The sequence below is a fragment of the Dermacentor variabilis genome, chromosome 8 (genome assembly GCF_050947875.1).
Source record: "Dermacentor variabilis isolate Ectoservices chromosome 8, ASM5094787v1, whole genome shotgun sequence".
Taxonomy (NCBI): Eukaryota; Metazoa; Arthropoda; class Arachnida; order Ixodida; family Ixodidae; genus Dermacentor; species Dermacentor variabilis.
In genome coordinates, this window is record NC_134575.1 from 127465904 (window position 1) to 127484535 (window position 18632).

Sequence of the window (18632 nt, forward strand, 5' to 3'; positions counted from 1 at the left end):
TTTACTTGAATAACCATGTAGGGTTTGTATTCTTCTTCCGGAACAGATTTTCAAAAACTGCCCGTGGCGCATAACGTAATTTTAATATTTGACTTGGTTTTCTCGTAGTGCTTGACTTTACTTTCCCAATAAATTGAGATGCGGAGCCAAATAATTAGCAAAAATGCTAACTCCTAAAATAATCGCTTAATTGCGCATATTGCAATTGACAAATTGTATCTGCCCTGTCTGCAAAGCATATCTATTTGGTGGAATAATTGAGGATGGCACCGATTTTCATGTGTGCATCATAAAACTTTAAATAAAAATGCACTGTCCTATTTGCTTAAGCAAATATTGTTTTGTGCAACCAAGCAAACAGTAAAAGGAGGCTCATGTATTCTGGTGACAGCGTGAAACATCATTCCGGGTGGATATACGTTGTGTCCTCACTGGCTATGATACGGATTTTGCAACAAGTGTGATGATTTGTAAGGTTGCAATTAATATTACTGAATTTTTCTGTATTTGTTGATTATTTATATACATTTTACATAGAAGCCATGTCCGCTGCTTTGAGTAATCTAACATGACTTGAGGATGAGGTTATTCCTTTCATCTGGGAAAGCTTATTTACCGCTTATGAGTTCATGATGGTCAAGGATGTCTGCTTTTTCAATCGCGTTATTGATAACAGGGGGAGGATAACGCCTGCACAGTATGTCGTTAGGTTCGATGGAAAGTCCACTTTTCTAGTGCATATCCACTTGAAACGAAGAGCTTGCTATAAGAGACTGCTTGTTTAGAGTGTTTCACTTGGCTATTATTTAAATGTAAGTTTTCATGCTTAACGGTTGCTTTCTGTAAAATGATATGTCAAGCTTGTTGTGCACTAACACCCAGAAAAGGGATTGCGAAATTCAAATATGCGTGGGAGAATGAGCTTATCGGATGTAGGACTGCACTAAACTATGAAATAAACTTCGACAGCTCTTCTCATCTGGTTTCACCGAGAGGAAGTACGTTGTGTATGAACCTTTGTAAAGCACCGGTGTTACAGCACAGCTTTCACACACCTGTGATGCCAGTATCGAGACCTTTTTAGTGACATTCATGTGTCGTTTACTTGAATGATGAGCGTTTTGTTAAACTTGAGATTACCCCGCTCTAATGCCAATTTTATTAGGGTTCGAAGACTGCGACCATCCGTGGCTTTCTCAAACGACTTTGAAAACGTATCCACCACTGATCGAATGCCAGCCGCGTGTGATATATACGTATCAGAGGACACAACGCGCAGAATCACTGTGAGGCCCCATGTGAGTGCACAGATGTTAATTATTTCGGATAGGAAGCGACTACTGTCCCTTATGTAAAAAAACTAATAGAGGCAGAATTCCTGCAATTACGCCATTTATGCTACTTGAATTTTTTTATGATGCCAGTGTGAGCGAAATTGGGATGCCGATGATTATTTTCTTCGTGTATTTTTGGTAGCAGACAGAAGCTGCCGGGGTAGGGGTTGGAGGAAGTAAGGCTTTGGCAACAGCATCACTGATCCCGTCTTCTTTTAGAAGCTCACTGATGGTCCTATGAACTTCGGTTAAGTTTTGGAATGGGGTCTGAGTCCACCTGTGTGCAAAAAGTAGTATTCACTAAATAAAGATTGGCTTCTTTTGAGTAGGCACCAGCACTCGTATGTACGAAGGCAATTCCTTTGCTCGCGGGCTTTCTAAATATGTGTGTGCTGCCGCTGAAGTTCCTCAATGCTTTTTCTTCTTCTTTAGTGAGGCTTCTGCGGAATGCCCTTTTATTTGCAATCCCGGAGTTAACATTCTGCTTAACTGTCTTGGTGTATTTTCCCAGGTATTCGTCACGTGGCTGTAGGGACGTCCCAAGATGGGCGGGCAGCATTTGCGGGAATTCGTGTAAAGGATATGTGTGATAGAAGTCTCGAAGTCTCACATGGTAGAAAAATATGCCCTTATATATATATATATATATATATATATATATATATAATATATATATGTGGATATGTATACATATATATATGTGGATATGTATATGTATAATTTCTTATACATACTTTCAAGGCGATCAAACTATCAGGCACTTTGAATGGCGATCTTTAAGTTACTGGTGTCACAAATAAGACAGTGGAGACGGGAAGGCGGTTCCATTTAGTGGCTGTGCTTGGCCACAAGGAAGAATGGCACAAGTTAGTTTGACAAGATGGCACATCAATTTTGTTTTGATGGTCGATGCGAGACGAGATGTAACATGGTGTGGTGAAAATATTTTCTTTAAGAGAAGGGTTGAAGTAATATATTCTATGAGAAAGACAGAGACGAACGTACTTGCGACGTAACCAGCGGTCAGGTAGATCTAGTAATGTTTTCATGGACGTGACGCTAGAATGGCGAGAATAATTTGAAAGAATGAAACGGGCGGCGCAGTACTGAATGCTTTCAAGGGTCCCATATGGCAGAACCATATATTGGCAAAGAATGCGTGAGCATTCTTTTTTATTTCAAGTTCGTTAAGCCTATCTACCTATCTCTCTATTTATGTGTCTGTTCACCTATCTTGCCTCTTACGCCGCCACACTGGCGCAAGTTGTCGAACAGATTGAGCCACTCGGTATGTGCCCGTGGTCGTGATGCCATCATGGTTGACCTATCATGGTAATTCCACCTTCCTTATTTGGCTCTCATTAGGCCATCATCGTCGCGCCTTGCACGTCGACTAACTGGCTCAATTTCCCGAATGACTTGTTCCGTTAGCTACGTGTGGGTGGTCGTAATGCCGCCGTTTTCATTGCATCGTCTTCATTCCATCTTTGTCATCCGGCTCTCGTCATGCCGACGTCGTCGCCGTGTTGCCATACAGCCATCGCGCATTCTTGTCTCACAGCCGTCATGATGTCACCTTGGTCGACCCGTGACAGTGTTCTTCATCGTTGTCACTCCAGCTTCATTATTCGACTGTTGCCACGCTGCCGTCGTCATGCCATCGTCGCCATACAGGCTCACGCCGGGGTCGTCATACACTCGCCATCACGCGAGTCTCTTCGTACTTTGGCCATGCCATCTTTGTCGTGTTGTCATCGCGAACCGCTTGTCATCATACTGCCTTGTTCGTTGCATCGGCTCAACCCATTTAGTCATGACACTGCAATTCAGCTGTCGCCATTCAATCGCTACAATTCCGAGGCTTTCACTGAATTAAAATTTATTTCTGGGGTTTTACGTGCCAAAGCCACTGTAATATTTTGAGGCACACCATAGTGGACGACCGCAGATTCATTTTGACCACGTGAACTTCCTTAAAGTGCTCCCAATGCACGATATAACGGTGCTCTTGCATTTCACCTGCCGATGAAGTGAGGCCGCAGAGGTCGCGATTCAGTCCCGAAAACTCGTGCTTAGCAGCGCAACGACAAAGCCGCTAAGTCACCACGGCGGGTACCGTTGTCATGTCATTGTCGCCAGTGCGTCTCTATCGTGCATCTGTTGCGATACCTTTATCGACAAGCCGTCATATTCGTCCCTTGTAACTGCAGCGTCGTCATACCACTCTCGTCATGACGCCGTACTCATGTCGTTGTCCCGATACATTGTACGTCATGCATTGTTCTGTTATCATGGTTATGTCTTAGCCATCATTACGGCTTCGTCATACAGTCGTCGTCACACATTAGTTGCCATACAGGCATTGCCGCGCTGCATTGGTCTTTCCATCATCGTCATTTTAAATTCAGCCTCCGAAAGTCATACGCCATTCTTGCTTAGTGACATTGATGTTGCGTTGCTAAGCAGGAGGTCGCGGGATCGAATCCTGGCCACGGCGGACGCATTTCGATGGGGGCTGAAAAACCCTTGCACTCTAATTTAGGTGCTCGTTAAAGAACCCGTGGTGGTCCAGCTTATTCAGGAGTCCCTCTCTATGGCGTTCTTTATAACTAAATCGTTTTTTTTGCCATGTAAAACGCCAGAATTTCGCTAACAGCTGACTTTGATGACTGTTAATGCTGTAATCGCTGTTGGTGCAACAGTGAGGGTCGTTGTAATACTGATGTCTTCACGCGTCTTTGTCAGATTCATCCTGATACTACTATCATCCAGCAATCATCACTTTAACTTCATTTGACTACGTCATCGTCACACAGTTGTCACGCCATAGTCGTCGTGCTCTGACTTTGTCATCCTCGTCACAAGGTCGTCGTCACACCATTGTGTTTAAACTATCATCGCCACCTGTCGTATACAATCATCACTTCAATAACATCATCACACTGTCGTGATGCAGTTGTCGTCGTTCTAGCTTCGTGGTTCGTTTGTTGTCATTTTGTCTTCGTCATCCTGATGTCATCGGTGTCCCGATGTTGTCCTTATACCATTATCATCATTTAACAATCGTATTCTCATTGTCGTCATACCGTCGTCATCATGCTACTTTTGTCAGTCGATGGATTCTCCCCTTCTCTATCATACCATCATCGTCAGTACATCGGCGTCCTAGAGCGGTTCTTACCCCGCCATTCCTATGGGCGACTCCAAAAAACGAGTGTCATGGCTAAGTGGGGCCATCGTCCCACTTATCAGAAATATTGAAGAAATGGAAAGATAGGTAACTTAATCAGTTCGGCAGTGCCCGGTTTACTACTATGTACTATAGAGCGCGACAACGCAGACTAAAAGACCAACAGAAGAAGAGATTACCTATACTGCAGGTAGAACACAACGTGGGTGCCAAGTAAAACACTGAGGTGTTTACAGTCGTTCGCCTATAGTCGGATACAACTTCAGAGAAAAAGGGGCGGTAACTCCTCTGAGGCGGAGGCACACGAGTACCCACCAATGGGCGCGCAATCTAGACTAAGGTCATGAACCGGACGGCCGGTGTCTCCGCCGACGAAGGTGGTGATGATGATGATGATGATGTGTGGTGTTTTGTGGCGCAAGGGCCAGGTTTGGCCAAAGAGCGCCATGACAAGTGGTAATCTTGACGATGAATTATGGAAGATGTGACTTGGCTGTAAAGTGGCCTAAAATAGTCGCTGTAAAGTGCGTAAAATCTACGTGCTATAAAATTATGGTGATGACTAATAACGAATACTATGAACATTAAAATCCATCGTAGAAGAATGATGCGAAATATAAAATGTATAAGATGGTAAAATTACTTGGAGCACTGCTGCCTCGCCAGAGCCCTTGAAACACAAGGGCCTAGAGGCGCGTGCTATACGAAAGGGCTATCACAGCGGCATCCTCTGAAGAGAGGACCCGCTACGAACATGTGGGGCTAAAAACATGGAGGACAACATCTTTCAGGAAACTTAGGACTGCGTTGGTGTCAAATAAAGGTTCTGGGCCGAGTAGCATTGCGGGATGAAGGGGGGTCTGCTGCAGGTATGCTAGGGGAAAATGCTTCTTTCTCTCAGATTCGGCTGCCGGGCACTCTAGGAGGACGTGGAGGACGGTCAGCCTCTCCCCGCATCTACCGCAGGTTGGAGGATCATTTTCAGTGAGTAAGAAGTTATGTGTGCCAAATGTGTGTCCTATTCTGAGGCGACAGAATAGGACATCCATTCGTCGTGATTTTGTTACGGAGGGCCAAGAACCTAACTGTGGCTTTATAACGTGCAGTTTGTTATTTACTTCTGCGTCCCACTTACGTTGCCAGTGGTTTCGCAGTTTCCTTCTTAAAAAAGGCTTCAGGTCTGTGACAGGGACCGAAGCAGTAGGATTAACTGTATGCAATCAAATTGATGTGGCCATCTGGTCTGCTAGAACGTTACCCTCGATGCCCCTATGTCCAGGCACCCAGCATATAATGACATGCTGGTTAGACATATACGCTCTACAGAGGATGGAATAGAGCTCAGTAATTACGGGGTTTCTGTGTTTACAGGGTGACTTCAAGGCTTTTACGACTCTTAAGGAGTCTGTAAATAAAATTGTTTTTTGAATATTTGATTTTCTGATATGTTTCACAGCCAACAATAGTGCATGGGCCTCAGCCGTAAATATGCTTGTTTCAGGGTGCAGTACACCGGATTCCGAGCAGGATGGGCCAATGGCTGCGTAGGACACCCCGGCATGCGACTTAGAAGCGTCTGTATAAAACTCTGTGCACGAGTACTTGTACTGGAGCTCCAAGAAGTGCATTTTGATATGTGTCTCTGGCGCATGTTTAGTGACCTGTACAAAGGATGTGTCACATTCTATCAGCTGCCACTCCCAGGGCGGTACTAGCTTAGCTGGAGGCATTAGGCGTTGTTCGAGAACTGGGACATCCATTTCCGTGCTAAGTTCTCTTGCACGCAGTGAGAAAGAAAGTCTCATAGAGGGTCTGTTATGAAAAAGTGTTTCACACGTCAAGTCGTTAGCGGTTGTGTAGCACGGATGTTCCTTATCAGTGCGAACCTTGAGAAAATACGTTAAGCTGATGTTTGTTCTCTGAAGATGGAGTGGCCACTCATCTGACTCTACATATAGGCTTTCAACAGGGCTTGTCCTAAATGCGCCAGTGGCCAGACGGATACCCAGATGGTGAACGGGGTCTAACATCTTAAGCGCGCTCGGTGCGGCAGAGTTATATACTACGGCACCATAATCTAACCGTGATCGAACTAGGCTCTTGTAAATATTCAATAAACACTGTCTGTCGCTCCCCCACGTTGTGTGGGATAGGATTTTAAGTAAGTTCATTGTTCTAAGACATTTTTCTTTAAGATGTTTTAGGTGAGGAATGAAAGTGAGCCTGGAGTCAAGAATTACACCAAGGAACTTGTGTTCTTTGCTGACAGGAATTTGTTGTCCGCCCAATTCTACACAAGGATCTGGGACCAGGCCTCTCTCTCTTGTGAAGAGAACACAAGAATTTTTGTGGGGGTTGACCTTAAATCTGTTTTCGTCTGCCCACTTGGAAACCTTGTTCAAGCACTGCTGTACCTGTCTTTCGCATACTGTGAGGTTGCAGGATTTGAAGCCTATTTGTATATCGTCTACGTATACGGAATAAAAAATGGCAGGTGGAATTGAAGCACGTAGCGTGTTCATCTTAACGATAAAGAGAGTGCAGCTGAGCACGCCTCCCTGAGTACACCAGTTTCCTGCGTAAAGGGACCTGACAGTTCATTGCCGACTTTTACTCGGAAGGTACGATTTGACAAATAGCTTTCAATTGTGTTCAGCATATTTCCACGGATGCCAATTACCGACAGGTCTCGCAAGATCCCGTAACGCCATGCCGTGTCATATGCCTTCTCCATATCGAGGAATATCGATAGGAAAAACTGTTTATGTATAAAGGCATCGCGGATATTTCCTTCCATGCGCACAAGATGATCGGTTGTCGACCGCCCTTCTCGGAAACCACACTGATAAGGATCGAGCATATTGTTGAGCTCAAGGAAATGTAAAAGTCTGCGATTTATCATTTTTTTCAAAAAGCTTACACAGACAATTAGTTAGAGCTATCGGACGGTAAGTTGCCGCCAAGGAAGGGTCTTTTCCCTGCTTTAGAACAGGAACCACAATCGCTTCTTTCCATGTGGATGGGAGGAATCCCGAAGCCCAAATAGTATTGAATAGTGTAAGAAGTCTAACTTGTGCGTCAGTATGTAGGTTTCTGATCATGTCATACATGATTCTGTCAGGTCCCGGTGCAGTGCTTTTACATGTGTTCGAGGCAGCTCTCAACTCGGCAATACCGAAAGGCCGGTTATACGGTTCATTCTGCCTGGACTTTCGTATGATTGGCTTACGCTCTACTGTTTCTTTATGTTTAAGAAAGGATTGGGAATAGTGCGTTGAGCTCGACACTCGCTCAAAGTGCTCCCCAAGTGAGTCTGCCTGGTCTTTTAGTGTATCGCCCTGTGTGTTTACCAGAGGTAGTGAATATGTTTGTCGCCCTCTTATCCTATTAACCTTGTTCGAGACTTTGGCCTCATCTCTATAGGAATTTATACTCGATAAAAACTTCTAACTTTCTCTTCTAGCCTGTCGGCGGGTTCTCCTGCCCTGGGGCTTTATTTTCTTAAAGTTAATAAGATTCTCCGCAGTGGGAGACGCGCGTAGCAACCCCCACGCTTTGTTCTGTTTTTCACGAGCGATCCTACAATCGTCGTTCCACCACGGGACACGCCGTTTGCATGCCAGGCCATTTACTTCTGATATGCATTTTGATGCGGCATCTATTATAAAGGCTGTAAAATACTCAACAGCAGCATCAATTCCTAGCGAGGACAGATCATACCATGATATACTAGTTAGGGTTCGGAATTCCTCCCAGTCAGCTGTGTCAATCTTCCACCTAGAAGCATGTGGTGGATATTCGTTCTCTGTAGGTGTTCTTAGCAGTATGGGAAAGTGGTCACTTCCGTAAGGATTGTTGATAACTTCCCATTCGAGTTCGGGCAGTATACACGGGGAAACTAGGCTGAGGTGAATTGAAGAAAATGTTCTGTTTGCGAGAGAATAATATGTGGGTGCCTTCTTATTCAGCAGACACGCACCAGAAGAGAGAAGGAACTGTTCAACAAGACGACCTCGCGCATTTATACGAGCGTCGCCACACAGGCAGTTGTGCGCATTGAAATCCCCAAGCACAACGTAAGGTTCTGGCAATTCATCTATAAAGGACTGAAATTCATGTTTAGTTAATTTGTAGTGTGGGGGTATGTAGAGCGAGCAGACAGTGATAAGTTTGTTTAGCAGAAAGACTCGCACCGCCACTGCTTCAAGCGGCGTTCGTAGCTGTAAAGGTTGACATGCTATATTTTTATGAGTGAGAATCGCAACACCACCCGATGATGCGACGGCATCATCGCGATCTTTGCGAAACGTAACATACGTACGGAGAAAGTTTGCGTGTTTGGATTTTAAGTCACCTTATATGGGTACCCAGTCATGAGGGAATCAAGGGAAACGAGGAGGCTGACAGAGTAGCTCGTGCGCATGCTACACACCACGGGTGCTCACAGGACACCTCTGAAGACCTGATCCCGATTGACCAGAACTACTCTGCAATTTTAAACTACCATAGAGGAACTAGAATGAAACTACCACCCCCAGATAAAAACCTCAGTAAGGAAGAACAGGTTATATGGAGAAAGCTGCAAACGTATACATATAACAACCTGCACATTCTCCATAAAATTCACCCTGAAAGATATGCGGACACATGCCCATGGTGCGGAGCCACGCCAACCTTAGACCACATCTCATGGGCATGCACGGCATATACAGAAAAGACAAACACAGAAATTACGGATCATACACAATGGGAGGCGGCGCTGTCCAGCTCACAGGAAGAGATCCAAAGGGCCATCATCCGACAAGCGAAACGGCGTGCGGAAGCCAGTGGGGCCCTTGTGTAGGGACTCCAACCATTGAGCGTTTTATTCTTCAATAAAGTTGTTCTACCTATCTATCTATCCATCTAAGTGTGTTTCCTGTAGACACAGCACTTTTGGATTGTGTGTTCGGATAAGCTCTTGTACGTCATCAAGATTCCTAAGTAGACCTCTGACATTCCATTGAATGATTTGTGTATCCATATTTTAAATTAAATTGGTGCTGTGTTTACGGAAACGGAAGGGATGTCTTAGATTACAGAGCCCTTTCGAGGCCCTGTAACCGGGGTTTTGCTCTTTTTGAAGCGTTCGAGGGAACCTCGCCGCTCCTTAGGCGCCTGGTGCGCCTTGAGGATAGGTGTAGTGTCCATTGCCTCTTGTGAGGCGCCGGACACGTGCTCTTGCGAGCGAGAAGTTTCCCGAGAGGGTCCCGCCTTAGAGGGCAAGACCCCTGCGCCCACCAGCCCGGAGGTCGATGGGACTCCCTGGGGGATTTGGCTGCGCCGGCCGTTGCCAGCGCTGGGAGGGACCTGGGAGGTTGAGGCAACCTCGGCTGCGCCCACCTTCGGGGTCGATGATCCCTTCTCGGTTGACGGAGCAGCGCTAGCTGCAACCGCCACGGGGGCAGCTGGCGTAACTGCCAACTCACTGCTTGTGGGTCGGACAGCCGCCGGAGGCCGTTGTGACGCTGCCCCCTGACGCGCCACATCGGCAAAGGTTTTCTGGGCAGGTATGATACCCGCCTTCGTGCCTCTTTGAACGATATATTCTCTTTTACTTTTATGGTTACAATTTCTTTTACCTTCTTCCATGAGGGGCATGACCGCGAGTACGCGGCGTGATCCCCGTCACAGTTTACACAGTGGAGAGAGTTATTACATGCTTCAGTGGCGTGTTCAAGGGCACTACATTTCGCACATGTTTGGCGGCCTCGGCAGCTCTGCGAGCTGTGGCCGAAACGATGGCATTTGAAACACCTTAGGGGGTTCGGCACATATGGTCTGACACGGAGCTTGATGTACCCGGCCTCTACAGACTCGGGCAGAATACTTGAACCGAATGTGAGTATTAAATGCTTCGTTTGAATTTCTTTACCATCCCTTCTGATCTTAATTCTTCTGACATTGACAACGTTCTGCTCACTGAAGCCCTCCAAGAGCTCAGATTCTGTCAGCTGGAGCAAATCGTCATCAGACACAACGCCGCGGGTGGTGTTCAGAGTTTGGTGAGGAGTTACTGTCAATGGAACATCCCCAAATGACACTAGACTGGGCAACGTTTCGTATTGTTTCTGGTCATGCAGTTCTAACAGGAGATCACCACTTGCCAGCCTTGATACCTTGTAGCCTGGACCAAGGACATCAGTTAAGGACTTGGAAACTAGAAAAGGGGAGATATTTTGTACTTGTTTATCGGATTTTTCAGAGTGGATGACATGGTACCGTGGGAAGTTCGGTCTTTGACGACCAAAGGACTGGAACACATCTTCGGTGCGCCCTCTTTTTTGAGGGCGATCAGGAATTGGAGGAAAGGAACTTGCCATAGAAAAATGTAGTTTTCCGCAATAATGCCAGCCACCCACCATGGAGCCCTACGAGGGGACGCTACAGGGACTGTATGAACAGGTCCTGTAAACGCCAGCTGTACGTGATCACTATAACCAAATATGAAATAACCTAGGTTGGCTATTCACACAAGGTTAACCCTTGCTGCCTGGAAACTTGGAAGTAAGGGAAGCTAGGAGAAGACAGGAAAGATGGAAAGTGAGAATAGGACGAAGGTTGGAGGGAGAGAGAGACAGGAAAAGGCAACTACCGATTTCCCCCGGGTGGGTCAGACCGGGGGTGCCGTCTACGTGAAGCCGAGGCCAAAGGGGTGTGTTGCCTCCGCCGAGGGGCCGTAAAGGTCCAAACACCCGCCATCGGCTCAACCCCCAGGATCCCCTTTTCCCCGAACACGTCTAAGCCACGCACGGTTAAACGCGGGAGGGCCCAACCCTCGTGTGCTCGGGTACGTGGTGTCGCAACACACCAAACGCCTGCTGACGCAGACGCCCCTGCGTGGCCGACGTATGTGGCCGCCTGCGCTTCGAACTAGGCGAGGTCGCGTCAGCTGTGTGCTTCAGCCCCTCGTCAGAGTGAATTCCAGAACAGTTTGTGATGGTCTATCATTCCGGAAATATTACTGCGAGCTTACGATGCGGCATTTGCGCCGCGTGCATTTATTCTGAGCCGTGATCGGGCGAAGGAACATTGCTGCGAGCATCGCTGGCCCTTTGCCTGAAAACAGGATCCCGCGGCGACCGCTACGAACACACATCCAGCGCGTTTTTTCCATATTGTTTTATTTCAATTCCGAGTGAGGCTACGACGAAAAAAGTTTTACAAAGACTGGTGCCTACTGTTAGCGGCGGGTGTGTTCGTGTATTGTGTCGCTGCGTTTTTCATCGGACCGGGTGAAGTGAAGGAGCAAAACCATTCTCAGGAGAAATCAGAAAAGTGTGCGCATGAAACAAACCTACGAGTGTCCCAACAGAAAGTATTTGCAGAAGAAGCCTTCAACCCAAAGATTTGTCGCCGTCAACTTAGCGTGAACGATGTCAAGCTAAGTTGTCAGAAGTGAGAACGCGATCATTGTCAGAAGTGAGATAGTCGAGCGTCTAGCGACGGTGTTCGAGCGTTGTGTAGCAGCGTCGATTGATTGCTGTCCACGAGAGCTCACTGCACACGCAAGCTGTAGAATGCGTGCTGTGAAATTGTGAAAACACAAAACCGAAAAATATAAATTTTATGCTATTTAAAACCAAGAGTATTTATTTAAAACGATGAATGAAGCATTTTTGTACGTTCCTGCCTCGACCGTATTCTCGCCCCAGGTTTGTAATGGTTGCGATAAATGCATTTTTCTATATCAGTATTTTTGCAATTGCAACTGATTCATTTTCAGCTTGGAAAACGAGTAGTAGATACGCTGTGTACATGAGAACGAACGCAAAAGCCTTGCAGACCTGCTCCTTCTCCAACGCAGACGACGGGCAGTGTTGTAGAAGGCACGGGATTGTTTTTCTGTCGCAATCCGGCATTTGCTGTAGCACATGAGAGCTCTACTAAACCAGTCATCAAAATACAAAAGTCTTGATTTATACCGAGAGATACGCGTTTCAGGAGCACGATTTTTCGAGCGGGACTATTTTCGTCCCGCTCTAAAATAGTCCCGCTTAATGATGATAATATCATTAATGATCGCTTAATGCCGTCTTAAATATGTAACGCGACTACGATTGGCTATACTGTATTAAAATATTTTTTGTTTCTTTTCTCTAGGTGTTATTTATCTATTTAAACCAGGTTTTGTCAGGTTTTTTTTAATTTGTTCACTTCTGCTAGAATTCCTTATTGACTAGAAATATGTTCTAAGTAAGTTAATCAAATTATTATTAATTAAGAAAACAGCAGCAAGCTTTTCGTAATAGTCAGGCATCGCTGGATAGCTTTTGACGAATTTTTTGTGTACTTTTAGTAATGATATACGAGCGAAACTTCGTGCGAATACGAAATCTTTGCTCACGATTGAATACAACGCATCAAAAAAGCTCTCCAGACGACCTCGTTTACTTACACAAGGTAAAACGGCAATGAACAAGCTTTGCAATCAGGCAAACGACACTGAATAACACACAAACTGTCTGTTTGAGCATGAAAAGAAATTAACCTGTGCCAATATACTACTGCATTTGAATGGTAAGCCCTTGTAGGCAACAAATGAGCGCTAGCTTACAGAAATGACTCCAGAAGGCATTAGAGGATGCCTTTACGCAAACTAAACCACAGTAGGCGGGGATAAATGAGGTTCATTTGATATTATCTTCATAAAACACCACAGGGTAATCAGGTATTAGCATGTGACACTTCTGCCATATCTCTAATAAGATGGACAATTGCCGCTTCAATATTATACTTTAAAATGAGCAAATCAGTAAAATGAATGTAAATAAAAGCAATAGACTGCATATTCAAAAAGTGCTGTCTGTTATGCAGGAGAAAGAATTGATAAAAGAGCCAGAGAAATGACTTTTCTCAATCGCAATATGCCCACATGATCATTTACTCTACAAAATATTTCTCCAGCACAGGCAGATACCCAAATAACTGTACATAACCATTGACTACGAAACAAAACGAAAAACCTTGCAACACCGTAAAGGAATACCGTTTTCGCAGTGACTACTTCAAGTTCTTATTTTTTCGTTAGCGACATTGTCTTAGGACAAACATCCTTTTCAGTATAACGTGCATTATGTCTATTATAGTTTTGTTACTACTGGAAATTCATTTCCTTCCTACAAAATATTCAATTGCAGCTGTTTCATATTACCTCCATAAGAAAAAGTTTACCTACTTACCGTATAAGTTGTCAGAGTTTTAATCTCAACCTTCGCTTTTTCTACACATTTTCCCTAAATAATTGCCCTTCTCTCTTAATTTATTTCTCTAAGTTGATCGCTTAATGCCGTCTTAGATATGTAACGCTACTACTATTGGCTATGCTGTATTACAATATTTTTTGTTTCTTTTCTCTAGCTGTTATTTATCTATTCAAACCAGGTTTTGTCAGGTTTTTTTTTAAATTGTTATTTTCTGCTAGAATTTCTGATTGACTAGAAATATGTTCTAAGTAAGGTAATGAAAGAAATATGAACGAATCGAAGAAAACAGCAGCAGGCTTTTCATAATAGTGAGCTATTAAAATTTTCAAGAAACATTGTTACGAATAATTGCTTTAGAGCACGCGGTTGTTATATTTCTCAATTCAAGAAACAATTCCAATGAAATCACAGCTGTCGCTTTGTCAATGATTTATGATTTAAAGTTAATACTATGTTTTGCCCACCTTACGTTCCACGATCCATTTGTTGTTTCACCCTGGAATGAAGAACTAAGTGTATATTAAATATTGAAATATTAGGCTGTTGATAGTCCAATAATACTAAATATATAATATATGTGAAAATTCGAGAGTGCCCAAATCATTCCCAGAGGTGGAAGTAAATGACAAATTAATGCCAGAAAATCGAATACACATGACGATTAATATACCCAACTTCAGCCCATTGTCTATGAATAACGTCCTTCTATTGCAGGCTCGTGTATAGGTTTCGTAATTGCGGTAGTTTGCGCAACAGCAAAAACATAAAACGCTAGAAAATGCATTCTAGGCTTCTTATGACGCCTTCATTCACTATGCGCTCATTATCCACCATTAGACGTAGTTCTTTTAAATGCAACACTTCTATGCAGTGTAGTACACTCACACAGTTTTCTGTTGCTGCGTTTCTTAAGATAGCTCACAAAAATATTTTCGTCTTGCGAAATGTCCAGTGCAGTTGATTCTGATAAAAAAAAATCATAATATAGCGATGAAAAATCATTTGCAACATGGCTAGGACTGATTGAAATTATTAGTTCCAGAACGGTAATTGCAATGGAGGTCAACTAATGAGCGTAACCGTTTCTGTTGCTCCTCATATAATTTTTGTATTGTCAGATATCCAAGTTATTGTAAAGAATAATGTAATTGCACTTTGTCAGACCCTTCAAAGTGTGTTCTTGTTTTTAACAATAGTTTATTTCCATAACGGCGGCAGATTGAGCTACAAGACGAATGTTTGTTTCAATACTTCAGCGGCAGCATGGAAACCAGGTCAGCACTCCACACCACGGGTGCACACTAATGGGATACGAGCAACTACCCTTAATATATCTATAATTATGTATATTTGAAATCACAGAAATGTTGCGGCAAAACACATTTCAAGAGAACTGTCGACGGTAATCCGTTTAGCATTGAATCAATATAGCAAACAACGCAGGGTCACGGTGGGAAGAAGTCCGTCCGTGGCCTCCAAAATGAGGAGGGTGGCAGAGTAGTGCCTCTGAACGCTGACAATTGTTCCCCCGCTTGATGCACACATATGTCACGTACATAAGGAAGCAGGTCGTCGAGAAATTGTAAGAAGAGCAGCGCATCTACATCATCATCATCATCAGCCTGGTTACGCCCAGTGCAGGGCAAAGGCCTCTCCCATGCTTCTCCAACTACCCCGGTCATGTACTAATTGTGGCCATGTTGTCCCTGCAAACTTCTTAATCTCATCCGCCCACCTAACTTTCTGCCGCCCTCTGCTACGCTTCCCTTCCCTTGGAATCCATTCCGTAACTCTTAATGACCATCGGTTATCTTCCCTCCTCATTACGTGTCCTGCCCATGCCCATTTCTTTTTCTTGATTTCAAGAAATGGGCATGGGCACGACACGTAATGAGGAGGGAAGATAACCGATGGTCAGCAGCGCCTACGCAATGCATTCATGACGCAGCTCGCTAAAGCGTTAACTCGAAATAAGTTGATAGAAATGCAGCACTTGCCATCCGCATTTGTGGCACAGCCTGCTAATGCGTCGGGTTGCTGTCCTTTAAGCGCCCGTGTGACGTGGTTGTGATGTAGTCCAGCATCGGTGAAATTTACAGGATCTATTTCATCATTGTAGAGCGGCACATATGTAATAACACATAGCTAGTGACCCAATTTGTCATCAAAGAGGTTCATGGAAGACCAGCACAGACAATATGACACATGCGCTGTACATCGAGTCATTGTGAAAGAGTTTCATTGAAGAGCACTGCATAGCTAGTTGCGCATCTACAGTGACCCCTGTCGGCGAGAAAGAGGTTCCTTGTCGAGTACCACTTATTTAGGCATTGCCACACTCCAAGTGACTCAAGTTCATCCGGCGGTTACTATGGAACCATGCTCTGATCATTCGACCATCGTCTTCACATTGACACAGGTCGGAGGGAAAACGTATAGACATCCACGTACTAACATAGAGAGCTAGATAGAGATCTAGATAGCTAGCTATACAGCTAGCTCTACAGTTATACAGCTAGCTATAGCTAGCTATACGGACGGACGGACGGATGGACACATAGCCTTCAGAACGTCCGAAACGTATCCTAAGAATGCTAACGCATCAAACGTACCATACCATTTTAGCATTATGGGTGTACCTCACGCACTTCTTGAGGGCTAACTGTCTGTTGTAACATACAGTACAGTTGAATGTACTTTAATGAGTTTACGTGGGGCGAATTTGCGCCCGACAGCCTGGCTGCAACGTACACAGACTTTGTGCGAGAGCTTCGTTTTCTTGTGCCCAGCAATGATGGCACACTGCTCCGATCGCATGTGCGTTGTGAGCGCATCTTCCGCCCCTCACTGCTGCCCTCGGTCGCATGTAGCCTTTAAGAACTCGAAGGATACAAGATACCACTGGCGCGCGTGAACAGTACGTATTTATGTTGATGTCTCAGCATTTTCCCGCCTACCTGGATCACTTCCGCACTCCGAAAACCAGCGTTCGTCAGTGGCTTTCAGTTGAAACCATTGCCTTCTTTTTAGACTGGATCACATGGGGGAGCCTGGCGCTTGCTGGCGGTTAATCGGACACCGGTGAGATAGATGTAAAACTGCGTCGTACTGGACTAGCCGCTCGTTTCACTGCTATTATCCTGATAGGCGCTGATGTGTACTGCACACGTGCTGGCTCTCGCTGTAGTTCGAGGGCTTGTACTGTAAACGGGGCTGGTTACCTTTGTGCCAAACTGGTTTTCGTGTGCAAGTGTATAGGCCTTGTTGAATAAATAAGAAGTGCTTGATAACATTTTATAGTTAAATAATAGTTTCCTGCCTTCTAATGGTATTTTTTTCAGGTTATGAATGCATGTTTGGTGTCGCAGCTTGAAATAAATGTTCGAGAGCTAGCTTCTACACTTATGCATCCATATGTGACATCGAAGATGACTGTCGGTTTTTACATTTCCGTTTTGACTGTGCGGATATCTACGTTCTTGAACGGAAATACGCAGGCAAAATAATGCCACATTTTTTTTAGTGGTTTGCGAATTCTTTTTCATTTTTTTATTCATGTGGCGTCAATGAGCGCTCACTGCTCAGCAGCATTGCATGTTTATAGTTTGTGCACGCTGACTGCACTTCACAATTATTGTGCTATTCACCACAATTGTTGAGAAACGTGTAAACGCTATTTAGGCGGTTCTTAACCAGAGGCAAAGAAATTTCAATGACTAAAGTTAGAACAAAAGCCCAGCAATTACGTAAAAAGGCAAATCTCGATGGTTTGATGAGCAGCATAAAAAAGCAAAAATAATTGTCGGGAAGTATTTTTAGCGCTAGGAATTACAAAAAAGTGTACCGTTCAGAGTGATTGTTTTGAGAGGGACACATGGCAGAAATGTTTTGCCTTGTACCTGCAAGGAAAACTCTACTTGCTTGGCGTTAATGACCGCTCCCCGACAAAATGTTCTCAGGAGGTTTAGAATTGTGTAATAGCGCACGAAAGTCAAGGTTTAAAGCCTTTTTCTACAAACGTTAAATATATTTATTATGCTATTCCGCAATCACAATTATTAACATGTGCTGTACAATTGCATCGATAATTGTGCTGCCGTTACATTTAGCAGGCAAGCGAGCACATGTATTGATATATTTTAGAATTGCTTAGATTTTATGTGGCGTCAAATTTATACAAAAAACGGTGCCCTGTGTTTGCAGAAACAGGGGCTGTGTGCAGTTTCTTGCTAGCACCATTTCTAACTAACCTGCGTTTAGCCAAACTGTACAGGAATCTGTCAGAACGCTTACATGAATCTAAGTTTCCGATCGTTTTTAGGGTTGTTGATGACTTGTTATTTCTATTGAATTTATATCTCATTATTTTAATAATTAATGTGCTCCCGTTTTTCCGCTATTTGTGGCTGTCTTAACCCAATAGAAGTGGCCTTTGAAATGCCATGACACGGGAGCATTAGATTTCTTGACATTAAGCTTCTGCTCACCCATAACAAAACCTTGTGGTGTTGCGAACCTAGTGCAAGTTAGCTGCTTCTACTACTTCATTACGCGCATACAAAACTTGTGAAAAGGGGAAGCGCGATGACGTGTTTCAGTGAAGCACTCAAGAAAACATGCCAGCACTTAATGCACGATAGCTTCGGACGGCAAGCCTCACATTTATTCGGCAGTGGTCACCCGAGCCACGCGCTCGTGTCAGTCACAGAGTGTCTGCTTAAGAAGGCACAGTAAAAGGGTTCGGAAGAGGTGGATGGTACAAGCACGGACATAAACAATAGAAACCTGCATGAGTAGGGTCTGCCACGGACTAAAAAAAAAACTCAGTGCCCTCCCACTCTGTACAGAAGGGTGACCAGGGAA

At 44.4% G+C, this 18632-nt stretch overlaps 1 protein-coding gene across 5 annotated transcripts in view; it reads right to left on the minus strand.

Annotated features, from left to right (window-relative positions):
* Window positions 1–18632, minus strand: part of LOC142590574 (uncharacterized) — a 197943-nt gene that overhangs the window by 61667 nt on the left and 117644 nt on the right. For all 5 annotated transcript variants that reach the window (XM_075702862.1, XM_075702861.1, XM_075702859.1 and 2 more), the window contains one exon: window positions 14234–14265. In XM_075702862.1, the coding sequence (XP_075558977.1) occupies window positions 14234–14265 (32 nt within the window). The remainder of the gene's footprint in view (window positions 1–14233; window positions 14266–18632) is intronic.